We start from the raw sequence: 22800 nt of genomic DNA, 5'->3' as shown, positions 1-22800 counted from the left end.
TGTAAACTGGCATGTGGGGATTCATTTCCATAGAGTATCTTTGAATAACCATCATTTTATGTGATTTAGTAGCAGAATGGCTAAATCTAAGATTGCACACTTTCAGTTAAAAGTATGTTATATTTTTATATAGGTCTTTGTAAGCAATGCCCCTCTATGGACCAGAAACTTATATTCTGTTGCTGTTCTTTAAACCAAGGTGCACGCATCAAGATAAGAAAATAAGTGGTAGATCTGCAGTCATCACATGATTTAAATCTACCCTTTGTGTGTCAGTGCACTACTTATACCTTCTAAATGACAAAGTGCCATCAACAGCATGTTGGCTTACAAGATCATCTTTAAATTAGAGAAATAGTCTAGCATAGAATAACGTAAGTGTGATTGGGTTAAAACTTGGATTTGGTTCCCCTTATAGCATACTAGCCAAAATGTGCTAAAATTGACAGTATTGGATCTTTACCATTAGCTGGAAATGCTGCAGGTGACATAGATACAACTAAGGGTGACTACCTAGACTATTTTTAATAAAAAGTATTATATGAAAGCCTTAGTTGAACAAAGCCATGATGGGTGGTGGAGGTCAGTGTCGATGAGCCTATCTGTTCATGACCACTATGTACAGAAGATTGTAACTATAAAAAAGCGGGAGGTTATAAATGAATGTGCTCTTATTTTGTGGGGTGGAGTTGAGGAACTCACATGTGAAAACAAAAGCTCCATGCATTATGAATGGCAAATGAATTTAGAATGAAAGAGTGAATTGGTATCATCTAGATTATTGTACATATGTATAAAAATTGGTATTCAAGGTGGTGATAGTTGCACAGTGTACTCAAGTGAGTGATAATTTTTTTAAAAAATGGATTGGGGGGAAATTGTGGAACATTCTGAATAAATGTGATCTGGGAAAAATAACTATTATGCATGGGTGGGAACAAGATGAGAGAATACAAAATGTTGGTTGGGCTATTTGTAGACCCTAGAATCTAATGGTGATTGGTGAGTATCCACTTAGAAAAAATTCTGTTTGTTTCATATAGTTTAAGCCTATCTATTAACACATATGCATGGAAAAGAAATGAATTGAAAAGCATGATTGATTTGATTGTTTATTATGAAGGATACAAGAATTATGACAAATTTTAAATGTAGGCAGACTGTTATTACCTAGTGACAAGGTGGATCTGGAGAAAAATGGATGGGAGGAAAACAAAAGAAGTGAAAGAAATTAGAAGGAAAGTGTAATAACTGCAGGAATAAAAGTATGAATTCTGTATGAAAAAATATTAGAGGATAGATTAATCCCAAAATTATGAATAGAAAAGAAATGTAAGAAAAGATTATATAGAAGCTGCTTGGAATAGCAGAGTACATTGAAAGGGAGCCTCATGCTAATGAGAAATATGAATAAGAGAATGCTTGGTGGAATGATGAGGTGAAAGAGGCTGTGGATGAGAAGGAATACTTATAAGAAATGCAAAAAATTAGGATGAAAGGAAATTATATAATGAGTGTATAAAGAAAAATGTAAGAATGTAGTCAAAGGGAGCATATAGCTTTTAAAGAGGCAAAGAAAATGGAGAGCTATTTTGATGAAAAAAATGAAAGTGGGTGAAGAGGACTAAACAAGGAGCCTCCAACAGAGTCAGTGGAATTAAGAATAAAAATGATGAAATTATTTGAGCTGAAACTGTCATTCTGGCAAATAACAGAAAAATAAAGCTGATAAAAATTAGGTATAGTGTGAGGTGCATGACTGAGGAAATCATCTTTTGGGAATTAGATTGATATTTATTTAGTTCATTAAATTTATTATAGCTGACAACTCCAGCAAACTCTGGATGGCATACCAAATCTAGTACTAGGATAAAACAATTTAAAATAGGCAAAACAAAACAGCGCAGACTAAAAACAGCCATTAAAACTCAGTGCGACAGCCCTTCCCCCAAAATATTAGCCCCCGGCCCTTGGACCAAAGCCAGGTTTTAAGCACTTTTCGGAATCCTGGGAAGGGTGTAGCATAAGATGGCAGCATTTAATAGAAGAGACGTGGAGCACACCCACTCTGCCAAAAAAACACTGGGTGGGCAGAAACAATAGGAGAGACATAGGCTCTCAGATAACCACGCCCTATGCCATGAGACGCTTTAAAGGTAACAATCAGCAGCTTGAATTGCACCCAGAAGACAGCTGGTAGCCAGTGCAGCTCACATAGTAGTAATGACATATGAAAGTGCTCATTACTGCTTGCGCCACTGAATTTTAAACCAGCTGTAGTTTCTGGATGGTCTTCAAGGGCAGCACCATGTAGAGCACATTGTGGTTAGTCCAGTTGTGAGGTGGCCAGAGTGTGAGTGACCGTCTACAGGGCCTATCAGTTGAGGAAGGGGTGAAACTGGCACACAAGATGTACCTGTGCAGTGGCTATTCTGGCCATAGCTGCCATCTGCTTGAGCAGTAGTTGCAAGTCCAGGAAGACCCCCAAGTTGCACACAAGTCTCGAATGGGGAAGTGCAACCCCATCTAACACTAATGGTGGAAATGTCCCCACCACCATTAATGGTAGGGGGCCAGGCAGCCACAGCCACTCAGTCTTGTCAGGATTGAACTGAAATCTGTTCCTCCCCATCCAGACCTGAATAGCCTCTAGACATTGGGTCATTACCTCAAGAGCTTCACTTCTGCAGGTAGAGGGCAAAGATGTAAAGCTGGGTATTATTATCGTACTGTGGGTAACCTCACCCAGCAGTTCATGTAAATGTTAAACAGGAGGGGGGAAGTGTCAAACTCTGGGGCACTCCACAAGTGAGGGGCTGCAGGTGCAATCTCTCCCCTCCTGTCAGCACTGACTGGAACCAACCATTGAGGAAGGAGTGAACCACCGCAACACAGTGCCTCCCACTCTGAACACTCACAGTCAATCCAGAAGGATACCACAGTCAATGGTATCAAAGGTTGCTGAGAGATCAAGGAGCACAAGGATGGATGCACCACCCCCATCCCACCTCCACTGAAGGTCATTAACAGGCATAACCAGTGCTGTCTCCATATTATACCTGGCTCTCAAGCCAGACTGCAATGGGCCCAGATAAACCATTTCCACCAAGAGCCTCTGTAACTGCTGTCTGGCTACCTTCTCTGCAACCTTCCCAACAAAGTAAAGATTGGGAACTGGCCAACAGTTATCCAAAATGGGGAGGTACGGGGTCCAGCGACAGGCTTTTCAGGAGGGGGCATACCACCACCTCCTTCAAGACTGGAGGGATCATCCCCTCCCTTGAAGAAGATACCATTGCATGGACCTATCCCTTAATCACCTCCTAGGTCACCTTAACAACCCAGAAGGGGCCAGGATCTAACAAAGAAGTGACTCCATTTCCTCAGGAATCACAGAATCAAACTCAATCTAGTTAACCTCACAAAATTGTATCCCAGGCACCTCATTTGGACTTGGCCAGTCAGAGTCCAATTTGGAGCAAATGCAAGTTACCTTTTATCTGCCCAATAGTGTCAATACTACTGCTGCGACTCTGCAAATGGTCCTGAGGCCCAGCTCCCCCAACAGGGAGCAGGTCACTCTAAACAGGGCTACTGGGCAGCTATCGACAGATACAATAAAAATAGAGAAATATGGACTCTGATTCGGGCTCAGCCAGATTCACTCCTTGTCTTCTTCCAGTGATGCTCCAGGCATCACTTCTGGCACTTCATCTCCCAGACCTCCTTGGAGAATCAAGATCCACCCCAGGATTGGTGCACAGAGAGAGGCCACATAGGAGCAATCCACTCCTGGGCCTCAGTTACCCTATGTACTGGAATGTGAGAATGACCTTGGAAGATGGGAGGAAGAGATGCTGCCTAAGGAACGATCAGATAAAAGGGGGAGGGACCTGCACCTGAATAACGGGCAGAGAAGGAAACTTAGAAAGGATCTGCCGTAACTGATGAGGCAATAAAAAGGGACAGCAGGAGATTTGTACTTTCAGACTTGCCAGATTCTGTTAACGTAGCCTTACAATAAAGTAGAATTAGTTCATCTTGTCTTGTTTCGTGTCTGGTCTACTTAGGAGGCTGACATCAATCTTGCAACTCTCTCCCTGGTTAAATCAGCCCACCCCATTAGATCTGGCAGAGAAGGCATGGTGTGGGTACCATTTGCCAGGGATGTACATTTGGTGGGTCCCAGGCGACGGGCCTTCTCTGCCACGGCACCCACCTTATGAAACATTTCACCACCAGCCTGAAATCAGGTTAGCTCCACCCCTCTTGACGTTCCAGAAGTCCCTCAAGGCTTGGTTATGTCACCAGGCCTGGGGGTCCCAGGGAACCAGAGATATGTTCAGATGGCTCCACTACTAAGGTGGATATATACACTCTCTCTTTGCCTAGGGTTTGTACATTTTGTTTTTAATAATATTTAATCCTTAACATGATTTTTATATTTTTATAATGATTGTTTTATATAGATGATGTTTTTGTCTGATTGTTGTATGCCTCCCAGAGTCACTTTTGGTGAGATGGGCGGCCATATAAATTTGATTAATAAATAGTCACTTTATTCTTTCTTTCTGTTCATTTAAATGCCTATATAGGACTAGAATCAGGCCATAACCTGTGCCCAATTTAGTGAGGCTACATTACCCCATGAGTAGCCAAAATAAATGCAAAATCTTTTCCTGGAAAAAAAACTGATTTTGAAAGAGAAGAAAACTGCAACATCTTCATTTCAGTAGTTCAAATTATGATGATAAAAAGGAATGCAATTTAAAATACTGAGTTTTCTGTGAGGATGGGGATTGCCTTATCACTTATCTATATCTAAAATCTTCACAGTATTAAGTGATATGATTACATCTTCTTTTTAAATAATCTATACATTGTAACAGTACATAAAGGATAGTCTTATGTACGTTTATATGAATAGAGCCAGTATTTTATTACCTATATGCTGTGATTTGGATTACATACCTCAGTAATGAATCTTATTTATTCATAGTCAGTTCTCAAATGCCATTTTTTAATTAAGACATCTTTCTATATTTTTTTTTAGATTTTTTTTCTCAGTTTATTTTGGAGAATTGTTTTCAGAATAATCTTAGCTCTATCAATTTTGTGTTATTTTATCATAATTTAGCCTCCTCAACACAGCAAGTACAAGACATATATGTGCCGAGACATGAAGCAGAGAAGAGAATGCCCCCGTGGGGCCAGCTGCACCTTTGCACACTCACAGGAAGAACTAGAAAAGTAAGGTTCCATGTCTTTATTCTACTTCCACATTAAATATTATATGTGAGCCAAAACTGGGAAGCATCCAGTTCGATTTGAGTCATCCCCAGGGAATCAGAATAGTAAAACTTTTGATCATTCAAATAAAAATTGGAGAACTTGGCAATTTATCAGACATACAGTAGTATTTTATTAGTAATATGTGCATCTGGATGCATCAACCTTAGAGATTTTAAAGAATTCTAATTAAGAATTGCTTATATTATAAGGGGAAAAAATAACATTTTAAAGTTGACCTTTAGATCAGAGAATTGGTAAGTACTACTATGGCAGTGCTCTTTTAGAAGACAATCAAGAAATTGTGAAAATATTTAACTGATTTTTTTTCTTAATTATAAGCGTTAATATTAAAAATGAATTTATTTCACTTGGGGTGAGCAGTGAAATATTCAGCATCTTTACATTTGAGGATGAAGTTATCATAGAAATGTGAGTTGGGAATAGATATTTTTGAGCAAGTGTGGTCTCTTGAAAGCAGCTATAAAAAGTTTATCTGCCTTCTTGCCTATTTTGAACACTTTTGGATTTTTAGTTGATCTTGCTTCAACTAATCTTCTTGTATTTCTTCAGTTATAATTGTGAACATGTGATTTTATTTTATGTCCCATCTCTATTTTTTTAATGTTTTATCATATACATTATGACTCTGATTGCATTTGTTGTTAATAATTTTTTTAAAAAGAAATGTGAGTTGGGATGGGATGAGGTCTGCAGATCTGCTTCATCTTCATCTCAGGATTTCCTGTTTACAAGTAACACATTGCCATTGAAAGAACTGGGAGTAACTAATAAGAAAAAAGTTTGGAATCATGGTGAATAGTCAGTGAAAAAAATGACTTAGTGCATATCAGCTATGAAAGAAGAATGTTTCATATTATAGATCATTAGAAAACAATTACTGTAAAGATATTGTAATATGGCCACATTTGAAGCATTGTAAAAGAGATCTCATTGCTGTGATATCATGATTTGAGAATTCCAGTCTTCTGCTCATTCAGGATAAATTAAAACATGTACAGTTGATGTGTGGAAAATTAATGTATGTGTTACTGTTTTTTACTCTGAACTGAGGATCAGAGATCAACATCAGTTGGCTGCTAGCCTCCCTCTTAGCCCTTTCATAATTGTATACAGGTTTGGCTTTCACTTTCCCTCTTATCCCTGTTAATATTGGAACCTAATGTTTTTCTTTGCTTTTGTTCCAATATTGTCTGCCATCTCCATACATACATATTTTCCCATCTGTGCTACTGCCCAACTGAATGCCAGTCACCAGTTACCAGTGGCTCCTGCATGTGCACAACATAAGCACATAAATGTGAGTTATTGAGACACGCAGAAACACCATGAAACATTGTGTAACTGCTTACTCAAAGCAATGACAGAGAAAGGCATGGATAGTAAGGGCCATTGTCCTGGAATTTCACCCTACAAATAATTGTTTGAACTTTTATTTTCCTTCTGTGGTAAAGAAGGAACAGGACACAGAATTATCAAGATTCAATTCAGACATCTAAATTACTGATCTAGAACCTATACAATGGGTGAGTGAAGGCCAAGTGAGGGAGTGCATAGATTGGTAGATGGGTGAGTACCAAGCCTGTAGGTGGTGGATAGGTGAGGGTAGATATATTTGTAGCTTTCCAGTTCAGCAACTTTTGCAGCCTTTGGGGTAGAAGAGATTGCCACATATGAACTGAAAGATTATCTAATGTAAATAGAATGTACTGCATAGTTTGGTTTTTTGCAGTCAGGTCAGCAGATGACTTGGCAATGATTGTTGTAAAAATGGTCTCAGAATGCTTGTAAACAACAGGAAAGATTGGTTATTTATCTCCATCTCAAATGGTTGAAGGGAAAGAAAGCCTAATTATAATCTGAGTGTGTCATCTGTGACCAAATTTGCTCTTAAAAACAGTTGACAAGTAATTCTTCACTTGCAAGCTATAAAGGACACAAACTCTAAATATTTAGCAATGGCTAGCATTTGGAACATAGTGCCTGTTTTTCATTCAGTAACATGTTGAATCAGGCCACGTCTAGATCTTTGGATGTTGAAAAGCAAGAAAATGAGGGGAAAAAATCTAATGGATTAGTGTCTTTGTAACCTATGGGAAAAGGCTGTTTGTTTTTTAAGTTTAGATAATGGTGAGTAAGTTGGACATGATAGAAACTTTAAAATGATGTATATGTTAAGAAACAGGATTAGGCTGTGTTTTCTATGGCAGAACTGAGAATCATCCGGTGATTCAGGAATTACACTGCGGAGAAGAAAATATTTCTACATATAAATCATACTTAATTTCTGGCTTCACTACCACAAAATATGGTGGTTGCCATTTATATAATTTTAAAAGGAGATCAAACAAATTCATGGAGCTCTTGGAGAACTCTTGTGGCGAACAACATCCAGAATCAGATATCAGGAAGCAGGATTTTTTAAGGACGTCTAGTTTGCCACTGTGGAAAACAGACATTGTTTTCTGGGTTTGAGTTGATGGTACATAATTCTTGAGAGACTGCCTGAGGTTTGTTCATATTTTGAACTATATGCTACATCCATATGCTGTCTAAACCAATGTAAGCAAAGTCACACTGTTCTCTCTTTCTCTCTCTCTTCCTTTTTCTCTCTCTCACACACAAACATATAGTGAGTGAGAAAGAGAGAACTGGGAGAGGAAGACAAGTTCAGGCATGCATCTAAAAGCTGTTAAGTAAAGAATAAATAAAAATGCTACAGCTAACATGTTTACTTTTCCAGAGTTTGAGATCTTGTGGCATTTTTCAGTCATTATCAGTAATATCTAGCTGTATGATATCCACATGTATAGCATGTATTTATACTATTTGTAAATATCAGGCCTGAATTAAAATGTATCCTGTTGCAGCTATTTGTTGAAAGTCAGGCTATTTCTGACAATTCTGTTTTGATTGATTGATTGATTGATTGATTGATTGACTTATTTTTTCCTGAAGATTTCGAAAAATGAACAAACGTCTAGTTCCTCGAAGACCTTTGAGTGCCTCCTTAGGTCAACTAAATGAAGTAGGCCTACCAGCAGCAGCTATTATCTCAGATGAAGCATCAGTGGACTTACCCAATAGAAAACCCTCTACCTTGCCAAATGGGATTGTTTCACCAGGCAGTGCAGTGACACAACTTATCTCTCGTGGGACCGACTCCAGTTATGACTCAGTCATGAAACCTGGGAAGATGGACCACCATAGTAACAGTGCCCCTGGATCACCTCCTGATTTGTATGCTTCTATATTTTTATCTCTTAGAATTTGACAATGTAAATTTGCTTCCAGAAAAGTAATCTACGTGTGCTTCCACATGCCAAAATTGTATGTACATCAAAATGAAGAATGTATACTTCTGCACTTCAGTGCCATTCATGTACATTGGAGCATGCATTTTATATCTATGCCCTTAAAAATATTGGATTATTTATATGTTTAGATACTCACCTGATTTATATTGCTGATTCCTCATGGACAACTTGTATACAACTTGATGTATACAACCTTTTCCACCTGTGAATCATTTTTTTAGTATCAAAACCTAGGGGATCAAACCTGTTTTCAGCATATAAAATTTCCTTAAAGTTGAATTTGATTCCTGTTGACTTCATGGACATGCCTTTCATTATCCTGGCAGTAATGTGGAAGTGATTTACCATTGCTTTCTTTCAAGATACTTTTTTAAACTTCCCAGTTTGGCCAACCACCATGGTACTTCTTTGGAAATCTCCATCCAAGTATTGACTATGCCAGCCTTCCTTAGCTTCCAAGCCCAGGCAAGGTCAACCAAGTACTGCCACTATTGAGATGTTCAGCTTATATCGGATCAGAAAACAAATCATAATCTCACAGGGTTGTTGCTGTGGGGATAAAATGAAGAGAGATTCTTATAAAAGCCATTTTGAGCTCTTGGAAAAAAGGCAAGATAAATCAGTCAAATGAATAAAATTCATTATTAGCATCTTGTTATCTCCAAACAAGAACCAAACTGATATTGGTCTAAAATAGAAGAAATGCGTAGGTGTAATTTCCTGCGGGGGGGGGGCTTAGATAAGTGGCAGAGTACAACAGAAGAGCACATACTTTGAATCAGATGATCCAAAGGTCATTTCCCAGATGTAGGGAATTAGAATTAGAATTCCTCTCTCAAGTCACTGAAAACTGCGTCCCGTCAGCATCAGCAAATTTGCTGTAAGTCGAGTTTTCTTCCACATGCTGTACCACTTTATATTATATAGGCATAATGCAAATATCTCAGATGTAGCTTATAGAAATTCTTGCACAATGTACACAAGTCAATCTTACGTAACATGGTAGCTGTCTAGATGGACTATTGGTTAAACTTAATATTTCCTAGGTTCATATTGGTAAATGTCAACCATAGCTTCTTCACTTCTATCTATTATAGTTATAAATGTACCACCCTTTGTTTTGTTTCTTGTTTTTCTCTCAGTAGATTGAAATATTTGCCAACACTTTGAGCAGGGATCCTTGTAGTATCTGAAGTGCAATCCATCTTCCTGGTCATGTTTCTGCATTACATTCTGTTTCTGTCATTGTTAGGAGTATATGGGAGGGAAATCCTAAGTTTCCTTGAAATAAATGGAAGCACAAAGCAGCAATAAAATAGTATATGTAATTGCTCCAACATTGTAATTGTCTCATCTAGGCTGGAACCTGTTTCTAAGAGCTCTCACCCAGTGCCCCCCCGAGGACCTACAGACTTGCCTCCAATATCAGTAGGCAAACAGCTCCAAATGGTTCCACGAGGCTCCCAGTTGTACCCAGCTCAGCAAACTGATGTGTTCTATCCAGATCCTCGAGGAGCAGCTCCCCCATTTGAGCCTCCACCTTATCAAGCAGGTAAATTCCATTTAGATGAAATTTTGTCTTGAAATAAAGTGTGATTTTTTTTTTCCTTTTTGTGGTTGAATAGTGAAGATCAGTTAACTTTTATCATCATAATAGGATGCTTTCCCCAGATCTTTTAGGACAGATGTAGTTTGTGAAAATGAATGTATGTCTTCAGATGTAAATGGGACAAAAAAATTGAACTGACATTTTGTTTCCTGCAAACTCTGGTTCTCTGCAGTAGCTAAAACAATGGACTAAGCATTGTTCAAAATCTTGTTTCATATACTTAGGTGTATATTATCCTCCAGCTCAGTCATTACAGTGTATGTCTCGATTTGTCCGACCTCCATCATCTGTTCCTGAACCGGGTCCTCCTTTTGTAGAGCAACATTATGCACCCTATCTCCAAGATCGCATCATGAACTCACAGTACAGCACACAGCCACAGCAATACCCTCCAATGGGTCAACCTGTATATCCTCCCCATTATGACAGCAGACGTGTGTATCCTCCTGCCCAGCCATACCAACGGGAAGAGATTATCCGAGGAAGTCCTGTGCCAATTGAAATTTCTCCACCTGCTGTATCACCATATGTACCCGAAACAAGAGATAGATATCAACAAGTGGAGGGCTACTATCCAGTTGGACCACATCTGAATCAGATTAGACCTTCATATCATAGAGTATGATACATTTTTCTTATTTTATGATTATGGTAATAGTGTCATTTTTAGTCTTAATTCTTGCAGCAACTGCTTGCCGTCCCATTTTACAGATTGGATGAACAGATAGATGGCTTCATTAAGGCCACTAAATTAACGAAGCAAACCTAACTCAGGGCAGTGTATATTCTGAGTTTAGATTTTAAAAATCTACACCAAAATACAAATATTGCAAAAAGAAAAGCCAAGCTCTACACATTTCATAAATGCAAATTTAAATAATTTGTCTTATTTCTTATAATTAATTTTGCTTCTGCAAGGAATGAGGGAGGTGCAAGACATTGAAAGCCTGTCACTGATTATTGTAAATCAAGAAATGGGACAGAATTGCACTTCTTCCCCATCTCTCAAATTCCAGAACAGAATTCCAATTTGCAGGAAGAGCTGAATTATTTCTGTAATGGACTAAGGAAGCCTTGAGGAGGAGGTGGTACTTTTATCTTTTGTTCTTTGCCTCTGAGGGCTTAGGACACATATCTTCAGGACTGAGGAGGGTTTTTTTAATCTTTCCTTTCCTGAAGCCATTCATTCACAGATATACAAACCAGACAGATAGATAGCATTTCTGATGTGTCACAATGAATAAGAACAAATATAGAGCGCTTGGCGTATGTTGTTTTGCTTCATTCCAGAGTTTAGAGAAGCCAAATGACTGGGTATTTCTGAGAGGCCCATATGGGCGTTAAATATTTGGATAGCTAGATGATAGGAGAATTTATAGCTCAAGTACTATATTCTAATGTCTGCAGACAATGAGCTGCTAACTCCAGTGGTCTCCTGCCTTCTTCAAAGTCACATTGAGTAGATTGCAAACATCTATTTTAAATTACTCATATTTATGCTTTCTGATTGTATAATAATTTTAATGGAAATAAGATAGCTTCTTGTATGTGGCTTTGGTGTGCTTTGTTTTGTTCGCTAAGTATAAATCAGATTAAGAGTCTAGTCAAATGATCACAGAAAACCAACATCAGTGATTAGAAAGTTAATACATCTAGTATTATAACTTTAGCCTAATAATAATTTCTATACCTGGAAATGTATCATTTGGATTGTAGTAGCTCAATATTACTTCATTGATAAAAAGGTGGTTAATTTGCTAAATTGAAAAAAAATCAAAACTTAATTATAAAATGTAACATTAAAATCTTGCATTGGGAAATTTTGTGGAAATTTAAGGTAGCATTCCTTACTTTCTCCAGAATACTTTGCTCTTTTGCCATATGAAATTGATGGCTCTTTTTAAAATCCTTTATAATATTTTATAACAGACATTAATGGATCTAAGAAGATGGAATTACTGAGAAACTAATATTGTTATTGAAATAATTTTGCTGCTTTGCTAGAGCATTTTATGGCTATGGGATTGTAGACCTAAGCTCGTTTGTAGAATACAGAAATCTTCACATCTGCATTTTTTTTCTTTTAAAACCTTCAGGAGCCTTATAGTCGGCCTCCCCCTCAACCACACCCTAGTCTAGATGAATTGCATCGAAGGCGAAAGGAGATCATGGCCCAGCTAGAAGAAAGAAAGGTCATCTCCCCACCACCATTTGCATCATCACCAACCCTGCCTCATTCTTTACACACTGATGAGGTAAGCATAAGTTTAAAATACTTCAGTAGAGGACATTAGAAATGTGCATTGTGATGAAAAAAATATGAGAAATTTGCCCTAAAGAGAGAAAAGTAAATGGCCAGGTTGAATAATATTCTGCCATGATCTAAGTCCCATCATACCATGTATACAAAAGAGACTGGTCTAGTTCTGTCTAATTCACCATATATGTGTGTCTCATCAGATGTTCACACATGGCTTAAATCAGAATATGAATGATATCTCAACTGGCATCCTAAGAATACCCCAAATGATGAACTCATGCATATTGGGTTTTAAATATATATAATGCTGAGAGAATTTTGTGAAGCTATTAGAATAATCCATAATCCTGCAGTACTGAGCACAATGAGCTATAATTCACTGTGTTTGTTGGAAAAAGTATGTGAAGATCTAGGATAATCTGCTGTCTTAAGGGATAAATTGAATCACGTGTTCCAGTCACTGAGATGATAATCAGATGGTGAGCTTGGGGGGCTCTTCCCATTTAAAAAATGTTGACTGGCACTATCAGAGTCTGCTTTTCATGATCGATGGTTGTGGAAGTGAATTTTGTCCCATTCAAAAGAGATTTCTACAGACTCCAGAAAAAGAAATATCAGTGTTCACAAGGCTGGAAAAGGCTACAAAATCATTACCGAAGACTTTGGTCTCCATCAGTCCACACTCAGAAAGATAGTGTAGAAATGGATAGAGTACATTCTAGCAAAAAGACATCATCCCAGTCATGAAACGTGGCAGTGCAGTTCTCATTTTGGGGGGAGGAGGGGTTCTTTGCAGCTTCAGGGCCAGGACAGTTCACACAATCATTGAGGGAAGAATGTATTCTGCATTACACCACAACTCCTGCAGGACAATGTCTGGATATCCAGCTGTGAGCTGCAGCTTAAATGAATGTGGACCATGGAGCATGACAGTGATCCTGAACACCCAAGTAAATCTCACGTTAACCCAGTTGAAATGTTGTGACATTACTAAAGCAAGCAGTTCATCTAGACAGCCCCAAAATATCAGTGAGTTAAAGCAGTTGTGTGAAGAGAAGTAGGTCAGAATACTTGCAAACTGATATGTGGGATGAATTAACAAAAGAAACATTTGGCTGAAGTCATTGCTGCTAAAGGAAATGCGACAAGTTACTAAATTTACAAAGACAGTAACTGTTGGCTCTGTATATTCAATAAAGCCATTACACAGTACACTGTTTATTTGTTTAATCATAATCTCTTCATGTGTAAATAGGACTTCAGTACAGACCATATCGTAGCTCACAGTATTCTGGGATTAAAGATTACAGGTAGTTCTCAGGTTATGACCACTCATTCAGTGACCGTTCAAAGTTACAACGGCGCTAAATGAGGGGGGCTTGCAACAGGTCTGTGAACTTGCTACTGTCACAGTGCCCTCATGGTCACATGATCGTGATCCCAGAACCCAGGTGCCTGGCTCAGGATTATGATGTCACAATGAGCTGCAGTCACTTGATCACTACTTGTAACCTTCCCTGCCAGCTTCCTACAAGCAAAGTCAATGGGGAACCTGGCAGGGAAGGTCGCAAGTCTCTCCCATAAGTCGCTCCCACTGTTTTTTCTCCCAAGGAGCCCTGCTACTGAGTACAAGATCCCAAGGATTAGGAATTAATCTTAAAGGCCCTGAGAAATTTCAAATCTCATAGGTGGTCTCAACTTATGTTTAATAAATGTTTTTACCTGCAAGGATAGGTGTATATTTTCATTTTAGTCTAGTCAAGGTAATTCCAAATGGCAGGAGAATGCTTTTTTTCTTTACTGACATGAGTGGGCTTTGTTTTTATGCAGTACTTGGATGAAGACCTGAAGGTAGCAGGCAAATACAAAGGAAATGATTACAGCCAGTATTCTCCCTGGTCGTGTGACACTATTGGCTCCTACATTGGAACCAAAGATGCAAAACCCAAAGATATTGTGGCAGTGGGTCTTGTGGAGATGGTGGTAAGCATGCAGAAAAAAAAAAACAGCAAGGTACTCTTGGTAGTCGGTAAGTAACCAGAAGAGCAGATTATGGAGTATACAAAGGTTTCCAACAGATTTTCTCCAGTCATTTGTAGCTAATGTGGCAACAGTTGACAAGAAGCTTAAGGATCAGTACTAGCACTGAACAGGTAGTCCTTGTTTAACAGTACTAATTGGGACTGGAAACTCCCAATTAGTTACATGGTCGTAAGTCAAAAAAACACATGACTGCGCCACTTAGCAACAGTAGTTCTGGCAGTCCTGGTTGCCATTGTTAAATGAGGACCATGTGAGTCATTAAGCAAGGACCTCACATGACTGCAACTTATGACTTCGTGTTGGCTTCCCCATTGATTTTGCTTGTGGGAAGTCGGCAGGGAATGTCACAAATCTTGATTGCATGACCGCTGGATGCCAAGCACCTGGATCATGACCGCAGGGACGCGTCGGGCATAAGTACGAGGTCCAGTTGTAACTACCGCTTGTTTGGCGCCATTGTAACTTTGAACAGTCGCTGAACAAGTGGTCATTAAATGAGGATTATGCTACATCAGGTGTTCTTTCCTTGCTCTCATGGATAGTTCAGACATCACCAGGTGGGGACATTTTCAAAGTATGTCCTGATGCCACTTTACAATTAGCTGTTTTGGATGTATGATTAATCACAAAATATGGGGAATGTTGCTCTATTCTGTGTATCCTTAAATTTGTACATGTGTCTAGATTTTTCTTTGGTCTCTCCCACTTGCCTTCCTCCCCCAATCCCCCCACCCAACACTTCCATAGCCTTTGGATTGATATTTCCCTGCTCACTTTAGGGCATCTCCCTTTCCTCAAGCACGCTTCTTATTTCTTTTTTATTTGAATGTTGGCTAACTAGGGAGCAGAAGAACTCTGGCTTGCAGCTGTTACTTTTTGTTTTTCTCAAAGAATGTCAGCCCAGATGTCTTAGACAAGAAAAAGGAGTAGGGGCAAAGCAGCTGGAAGCTGGAGCTCTGCTGTTCAGCCAGCAAGTATTTTAAAAAATGTTTATGTTCATTTTAAAATGGTAAAATTAAAAACAGAGGTGAGCTGTGGGGTATGGCAGGTATTGGGGGTTGGGGAGGCAAAGTAGCTAGAGGGCTGGTACCATATTACCTACTTGAGTGGAAACAATTATGAGAAATTGTAGCTACCATTCCATGTTGATTAAGTAAAAGTCTTTCAAGTGTGTTTTCAGATCACTGCTATATGTTTTGCTATCTGAATGGTAGATCTTTATTATAGCAGTTGTTTTCTTTTTAGAGTTATCATGGAAATATAGATAGTCCTCGGGTTACGACAGCAATTGGGACTGGAATTATCATCACTAAGCGACACAGTCATAAAGCACAATGTCATATGATCACATCACTTAGCAATGGCAGTTCCAGCAGTCTTGATTGCCATTGTTAAGTGAGGATCACACATGATCATGGCTTCCAACTTACTGCTGGTTTTCCATTTGATTTTGCTTGTGGGAAGCCAGCAGGGAACGTTGGAAATTGCGATCATGTGACTTCAATTCACTGCAACATTGTAATCGCAAGCCAGGCACCGTGTGCCCACACAACCACAGGACGCTGCAATAGCTGGAACTCTGAGGACCAGTCGTAAGTCCCCCTTGTTCAGTGCCATCGCAAGTTTGAACGGTCACTGACCAGAGGACCACCTGTAGTAGTAAACTTACAGAGTTAAGAGGATAAAAAGGAAAGCAAACAAATATCTTTCAAATATGACTGTCTGTCATACATTTAGGAAATTAAACCACTATGTGGACTTTAATTATAATATGATGTGAAGCTTGAAATGAGCCAGAATTTAGTGAACATTGCTAGCACATTGTGAGAAAGAGCTGTGTGAGCTTAAACAAATCTCTCATAGAAAATTTGCCTGCCGTGCCTGTGCCAAATTTACTGTTCTAGTCTTTCTCTCTCCCAGTTGTCTGTCTGTAGCTGAGTTAGAATTTTTCTCTTTCCCCTCCCTGTTTATAATTTCATTTATATAAAGCAAAGTTGGGGAGAGATCATTGAAACAGTGAAGTAGGGATTAATTTTTCTCCAGCCATGCTCAACTCTTTGTAATTTTTCCCAAGCCCCATAATGGCCTGGTGATACAGTATTTTTGAGAGAAGAGAATTATGTCCTATAGATAATCTAATTATTTTTTGTACCTTATTTGCAAAGGCCTTTTCTTGATTTGTGCATTCATACTACAAAATATTTAGCATTGCAAAGAATATTCTGAATGCTGTCAACTTCTAAATTATTTGCTTAGATGTTTGATAAATTACAGTTGCCCTGCCATACTTGTGAAATGGAAACATACGCTTCATGTGAGAAATGTGTCAGCTAGAAAGGAGACACGTGTTTGTAATTTTGTTCATTAAATCTCTCATTCCAGAACGTGGACAGTAAGGGAATGCGAGACCAACGTTTGGATTTACAAAGGAGAGCAGCAGAGACTGGTGATGATGATCTTATTCCATTTGGAGATCGGCCTACGGTATCAAGGTTTGGTGCCATCTCACGTACCTCCAAAGCAATGTACCAGAACCCTGGCCCCATGCAAGCCATGGCAGTTCAAGGGGCTTCTGCAAAACCAGTTAATGTGTCAGGTATAAAGCTTTATTGTCCTGTTTTCTTTTTTAGTAGCTCTGACTCAGTACTGTGGCTCACTTATGGAAATGGACCTAGGCATAGGTTGGCAGGTGACATTAAAGTTAGAACAAAAAGAAAGCTAATACTGAAATAGTATCGGCTCCCCATGAATAGGGGGATAGACTTGTGATTTTCTTCTTATTGCTCTATTATTAGAACAAAGCATACACTCTGTATCTTTAACTACAGTTAATGCTAATGCTCATATATTGGTTGGAGTTTATTTTCCTCTACAAACTATGACTTAAGATCCTGTTTTAAAGCTTATAACTAATACTGGTGAAAAAAAGACAGTGCATTTGCTATGGTGAATAATAATTTGTGTCCCAAATTATTGAGACACAGTGTGGCATTGAGGTTAACTTAAAAGACTATGAGAGATGGGGGGCATGCGTTATTTATGTATAAACATATAGATCTCTGGATATAAGACAGATTTGTGTTCTTTCCTTAACTTTTGCTAGAAAAGGTTATTTTCAGTTCATTCAAAATTTTAGTTTTTAACAGAAATAATGAAAAGTTGGAGGATGTCCTTTGATGGGGCTCCCCAGAACAATCCTAGTAAGAAGGGGACCACTTATTGAGCAGGCTTATAAATGAGGCACTAGTGTTGCAGGACTCTTCTGCTGAAGAGCAGATCTCAGCTGAAATCTGCAAGTTAAGTTTAGAGTTACATAGCAAAAGAGATAAGCTAAACTAAGAAGCTAAGGATCATGTTGCTGCCTTGTATGTTGCTAAGGAAAACTAATGGAAAAGTCAGCCAAGGTGGCAGCACTCCTCATAGAGTGGGCAATAAGGTAGCAACAGACTGGGCCATGCAGCAGTGAGATACACGCTCAGATCTATTTGCTATGAAATATAGCTGTTTAAAAGGGGAGGAAAATATGACCCAGGGCTATTAAAATTGTTGCAAACATCCACAAACTTGTTTGTTTTGCATAGAACCAATATATTAAAAAGAGAGAGAATGAATACACACACACACACAAATTCATTCATACATATATATATGTATGCATGTGTATGTATAAATGGTTAATCAGTGATCTGTTGTAGATGCAAGTCTTTACAGGTTGCACAGAGGGCTGCTTTGGAAATTGAGCTGACTACTAGGATTCTATTATAATAATTCTAACAAATAATTTTTTACATAGGATTTTCCTGTTCTTTATAGATTACAGCCCATATGGAACACACAGTGCATGGGGAGGCTCATCCTATTCACCCCATCAAAATGTACCTTCTCAGGGACGGCTTGGTGACAGGTAGGGGTTTGAACTTGCACACACTATATGTGTTTTAACTTTTTTTCAATTAACCTGAGAAGCAAGAATCAAAAAAAACTTTTTTCCCTTTCCAAACAATTATCTATCCCAAAAGGGAGAGATTATCTATGACAGACATTGCTAACCATGGGAAATCATCTGAGAGAGAACAGCAGCTTCGTCTTGAACTGCAGCAGTTAAACCATCAGATAAGCCAGCAGACACGAGGACTGGAGGTAGGTATTTTTAGCTCTGTACTTTTTCTTAGAAGGAACTAGAGAAATGAAAGGGAGAGGGAGTAGAGCACTGTAAATATGTTTTTATATTACATTCAAATGATTTTACAGAATTTCAGAATGAAGAACTTATCATTGTTCAGTCATTTTGTGATTTTAAAATGACATTTCAGGGAGAAATGGTTGGTACCAATAGTATTAAATAGCTTAAATTCTGTTTTCATTTGCATACATATTTGTTCTCCTCCCTCCCCTCCCATACATGTTCACAAACTTGAGAGCCATAAATCTTATGTAAGAGAAATAATATTATTGCTCTGTTTTATTTCTCTTCACCTTTATACTGATTTGTTTTTTTCCTAAATAGGAGAAAGCCAGATGATAGCTATACATAATTTATTGAAAACTCATGTTGAAAATGTATTTCTTGGGATGAAAATTTAAATTTCTGATAGGCATAATGGACACTAGTGGTGACTCTTAACATATATTCATCCCAGAATATCTGTGTTTTTACAAAAGAAACATGAAATAGATTGTGGTGGATTACTTTACTAACCAACACCTTGAATTATACCTGGAAACCAACTGGTAGTCAGTGCAGCTCGTGGAGCAGTGGGTGTCACATGCACATACCACAGCATGCCCATTAGTGCCCAGGCTGCTGCATTCTGAACCAGCTGTAGCTTCTGGATGGCCTTCAAGGACAGCCCCATGTAGAGTGCATTGCAGTCATCCACTTATGAGGTGTCTAGGGCATGAGTGACCATCTGGAGATTTTGAATTCTTGTGTTCCTGTTGAAGACAACACAAGTTGTGCTTAATTTGTGCATGCTGTGTTTGCTGGTGCTGTAATGGAGGAGTATTGGATGGTTTGAAAATACCCACCTGGATATTACTCTCCTTATAATTGTTCTTTTTCTCTTTTAAAAAAATAGTTTTAATTCATCTTATTTAGAAAAAGGAGGAAAGGGCAAAACAGCAACAACGAACTTATATCTCTAATGTACGAATCAAAATCAGCCTTATATATATATATATATTCATGCTGTATCATATAGTTAAGTTACTAATATTTAATCAATTTACTTATCATAGGAGAATTAAACATATTGCCAGAGCCTATCTCTAGGCTACTCAGTTTTTTTCTCTAGGAACTTGATGCTGCCATGCAAAGTCAAGGACCTAGTTTGAGTAGATCAGATATTTGATTACAGATACAAGTGACCTTTGTTGTGACAAAAGTAATTTTCTAGAAAGGCTAAGCATCTAGTTCTGTAAATGTGTAACCCCCAAGGTTTAAGTCCTCAGTTTCTTTTTTCTGTCATTTGTTATAATAGACTATTTACAGTTTGTTTATCAATCTAACTGGCTGGTTGCACCTAACCTCTGTCTTGCCAACTCCAGCCCATACACACAAAAACTTGTATATGCAAGTCAGATTTGCTAATAGCTCTGTAATTGGGATTACCAGCAATACAATTCTTGTTCAAATATAGAAAGAGATAAAATTCTTCAATCATTGTACAGTTGACAGAGATACTATGTTAGAGTATTGATATTTTTAATCATTAAAAAGTGTGCATTGATACCATTTCCATTGTCATCTTATTTTCCAAACCATTGGAATTCTTTTTTAATGAACAACGAAATCAGTGAATCTTCCAAGGCAAAATTAATTAACGGTAGCATAACATATTGAATCAAAGTGGTCTTCCACTGGATAGGCAATTTCTTATTCCTTGCCTTCCTATATTCTGGAAGATTTAATTTAATGTATTGTTTTCTAACAACCTTTGTAAATATTTTCAGAACTACACCCTACACTCGACCCAGGTTCTCTAATAAAAGGATAGCCTGGCTATTTTTATTTTTGGATTCCCCAGTATTCTCAATTTAGCATGTTAGTGAGCTTTAAATTACCATGGTGTACAATAATGTGCCTTATTGTAATTATTATTAATTGCACACCTAGTACTATGCTATCTGCCACATCAGTTATTTAAAGAATATGTGGGTTTTTTTAGACATAGACATTTTTAAATTATAATTATTAATGTAAAACCTTCAGTGATAACAGGATTTTGAAAATGAAATATTTAAACTATTTTTAATTTATGCAATGATACTTAAACCTTCAGTGATAACAGGATTTTGAAAATGAAATATTTAAACTATTTTTAATTTATGCAATGATACTTAATTTCACATATTTTTGGAATATAGGTGGTCCTCATTTAATGACCACTCGTTCAATGACCGTTTGAACTTACAACAGCACTGAACAAGAGGTAGTTACGACCAGTCCTCATGCTTACAGCTGTCGTAACATCCCCATGGTCATGTGATCACGATTTGCAACCTTCCCTGCCAGCTTCCAACAAGGAAAGTCAATGGGGAAGCCAGCAGGAAGTCACAAGTTGCAGTCACTCGAGGTCCTCGCTTAACAATGGCAACTAGGACTGCTGGAACTGCAGTCACTAAGCAGTGTGGTCACATGTTCTTTTGACATATGACTGTGTTAGTTAATGATGGAGTTTCCAGTCCCAATTAGTGTCGTTAAGCAAGGACTACCTGTACAAAACATTTTTGTATTTTCTTTGTTCAGCTAAATACACATCAGTGCTTTATTTTCATTTATTTACTGTTTAAAAGATTTTAAAATCTTTTAGAGTCAGTTCTTTCAAGACAGCATGCAATCAAATTTAAAATATCCCAAATGCTTTAAAATAACAATCCTACTTTTAGCATGATAAAGTAGTAGAATAATCTAGTTGCTATCAAGGTCAGGAGTTGCAAGCAGTCAAAATCATTTTGGCTGCTGAAAGCAGAGTCTGAACCTAAGATAGAGTTCGTACATGAAACTCAGACTAGAATCAGAGTATCCCCCTACATCAGGATTCTAGAATCAGTCTATAATCAAGATGTAGGTTTCAAGGAGTCAACTGTTTCATATTCTGTAGCAATATCTGACTGATTGACTGACTGACTGACTGACTGACTGACTGACTGACTGACTGACTGACTGACTGACTGACTGACATTGCTAGGAACTGGGGGCTTAAAAGCAAGAGCTCATGGGACTCTTACAGGAGACCCAGCTGCCAGTCATTCCTAGAAAAGATTCCTCCTCAAACACAGGACTGCACTTCTGAGTACTTTTATTTACAGTTTTTCCTTAGTCATGCATTATATCTCTAGACCTGAAAACCTTTATCACTTTCAGAATGAAGTCAGAGGTCCTTTGTCTTAGCTATCTGAACTTGGGCTTGATTCTCCAGAGCTCTTGAACTCCATTTCAGAGTTGTACAGGGCTGGCTCCATGTCTACTGATTCACGCTCATCTTTAGATGCAAATTCTTCCAGTGGAGGCAAGATACAAATTGGATTGACAGTTAAAACTATATAGTATCAAATATGAAATGGCATAAAGTTTTAACTTAATTGTAGATCAACCAACACAACAGGCAAATTTTTAGATGTTACGTGAAGACTGTCATGAAGTTGTTTGACTGTAAATAGGCAGCCACTATTGAGAAGACTATTCATTGTGCTTGCAGATCCAATTACTTTGCCAGGCAGGCTTGTTGGCAGGGCCTCCGTTGTTCACCTCAGAATGCAGAGAGATTGGTATTGTTGAAAGTAATCTGAACCAAAAAAGAAAAGAAAGTAATCTGAATCAGATTTCATTTCTGAAATTACGATACTTTAATTTGGATCTATAAATTCATTGACAGCTAGTATAGTATAGTTGTAATACAGTATTGACCAGTATTCAAACAGCCAGATTTTTACCTCTTTTTCTAGATAGCCCTGTAGAGCACATTTTGGTAAAGTCTGGATTTTACAGTTGCGTGGATTCCTAAAATAAGGTATAGCTTCTCTAAATAGGGTCACATTTAGCAAAGCAGTCTAAGTTGATAAAAAGCATCACTGCTGCCTGAGCTTTCTCAATTAAGGCCAAGTGAAAGAAAACTTCAAATTGTGTACTTCTGGAAAAAATGCAATTCCATGTAGGACTTGTTGAAAGCCTCCAGTCATTGTAGTTAATTTTGCTATCATAGTATCTTCTTCTTCAGTTTCATTGCCCTTATACATCTCAAGACTGCATTCAGACAGCA

General features: G+C 38.1%; 1 protein-coding gene across 4 annotated transcripts in view; it reads left to right on the top strand.

Moving 5' to 3' along the window:
* Positions 1-22800, top strand: part of RC3H1 (ring finger and CCCH-type domains 1) — a 75692-nt gene that overhangs the window by 42239 nt on the left and 10653 nt on the right. For all 4 annotated transcript variants that reach the window (XM_088154140.1, XM_088154138.1, XM_007425150.4 and 1 more), the window contains exons 9-17: positions 5138-5250; positions 8269-8550; positions 9986-10179; positions 10461-10855; positions 12333-12491; positions 14327-14479; positions 16922-17135; positions 18353-18443; positions 18559-18679. In XM_088154140.1, coding sequence (XP_088010266.1) covers positions 5138-5250; positions 8269-8550; positions 9986-10179; positions 10461-10855; positions 12333-12491; positions 14327-14479; positions 16922-17135; positions 18353-18443; positions 18559-18679 — 1722 coding nt within the window. The remainder of the gene's footprint in view (positions 1-5137; positions 5251-8268; positions 8551-9985; positions 10180-10460; positions 10856-12332; positions 12492-14326; positions 14480-16921; positions 17136-18352; positions 18444-18558; positions 18680-22800) is intronic.

The sequence above is a fragment of the Python bivittatus genome, unplaced genomic scaffold, assembly GCF_059951505.1.
Source record: "Python bivittatus isolate LINGU-HERP-01145 unplaced genomic scaffold, Pbiv_v1 ctg000700_np1212, whole genome shotgun sequence".
NCBI lineage: Eukaryota > Metazoa > Chordata > Lepidosauria > Squamata > Pythonidae > Python > Python bivittatus.
Note: the sequence above shows the minus strand (reverse complement) of the source record. Positions and strands in the feature narration are given on the sequence as shown.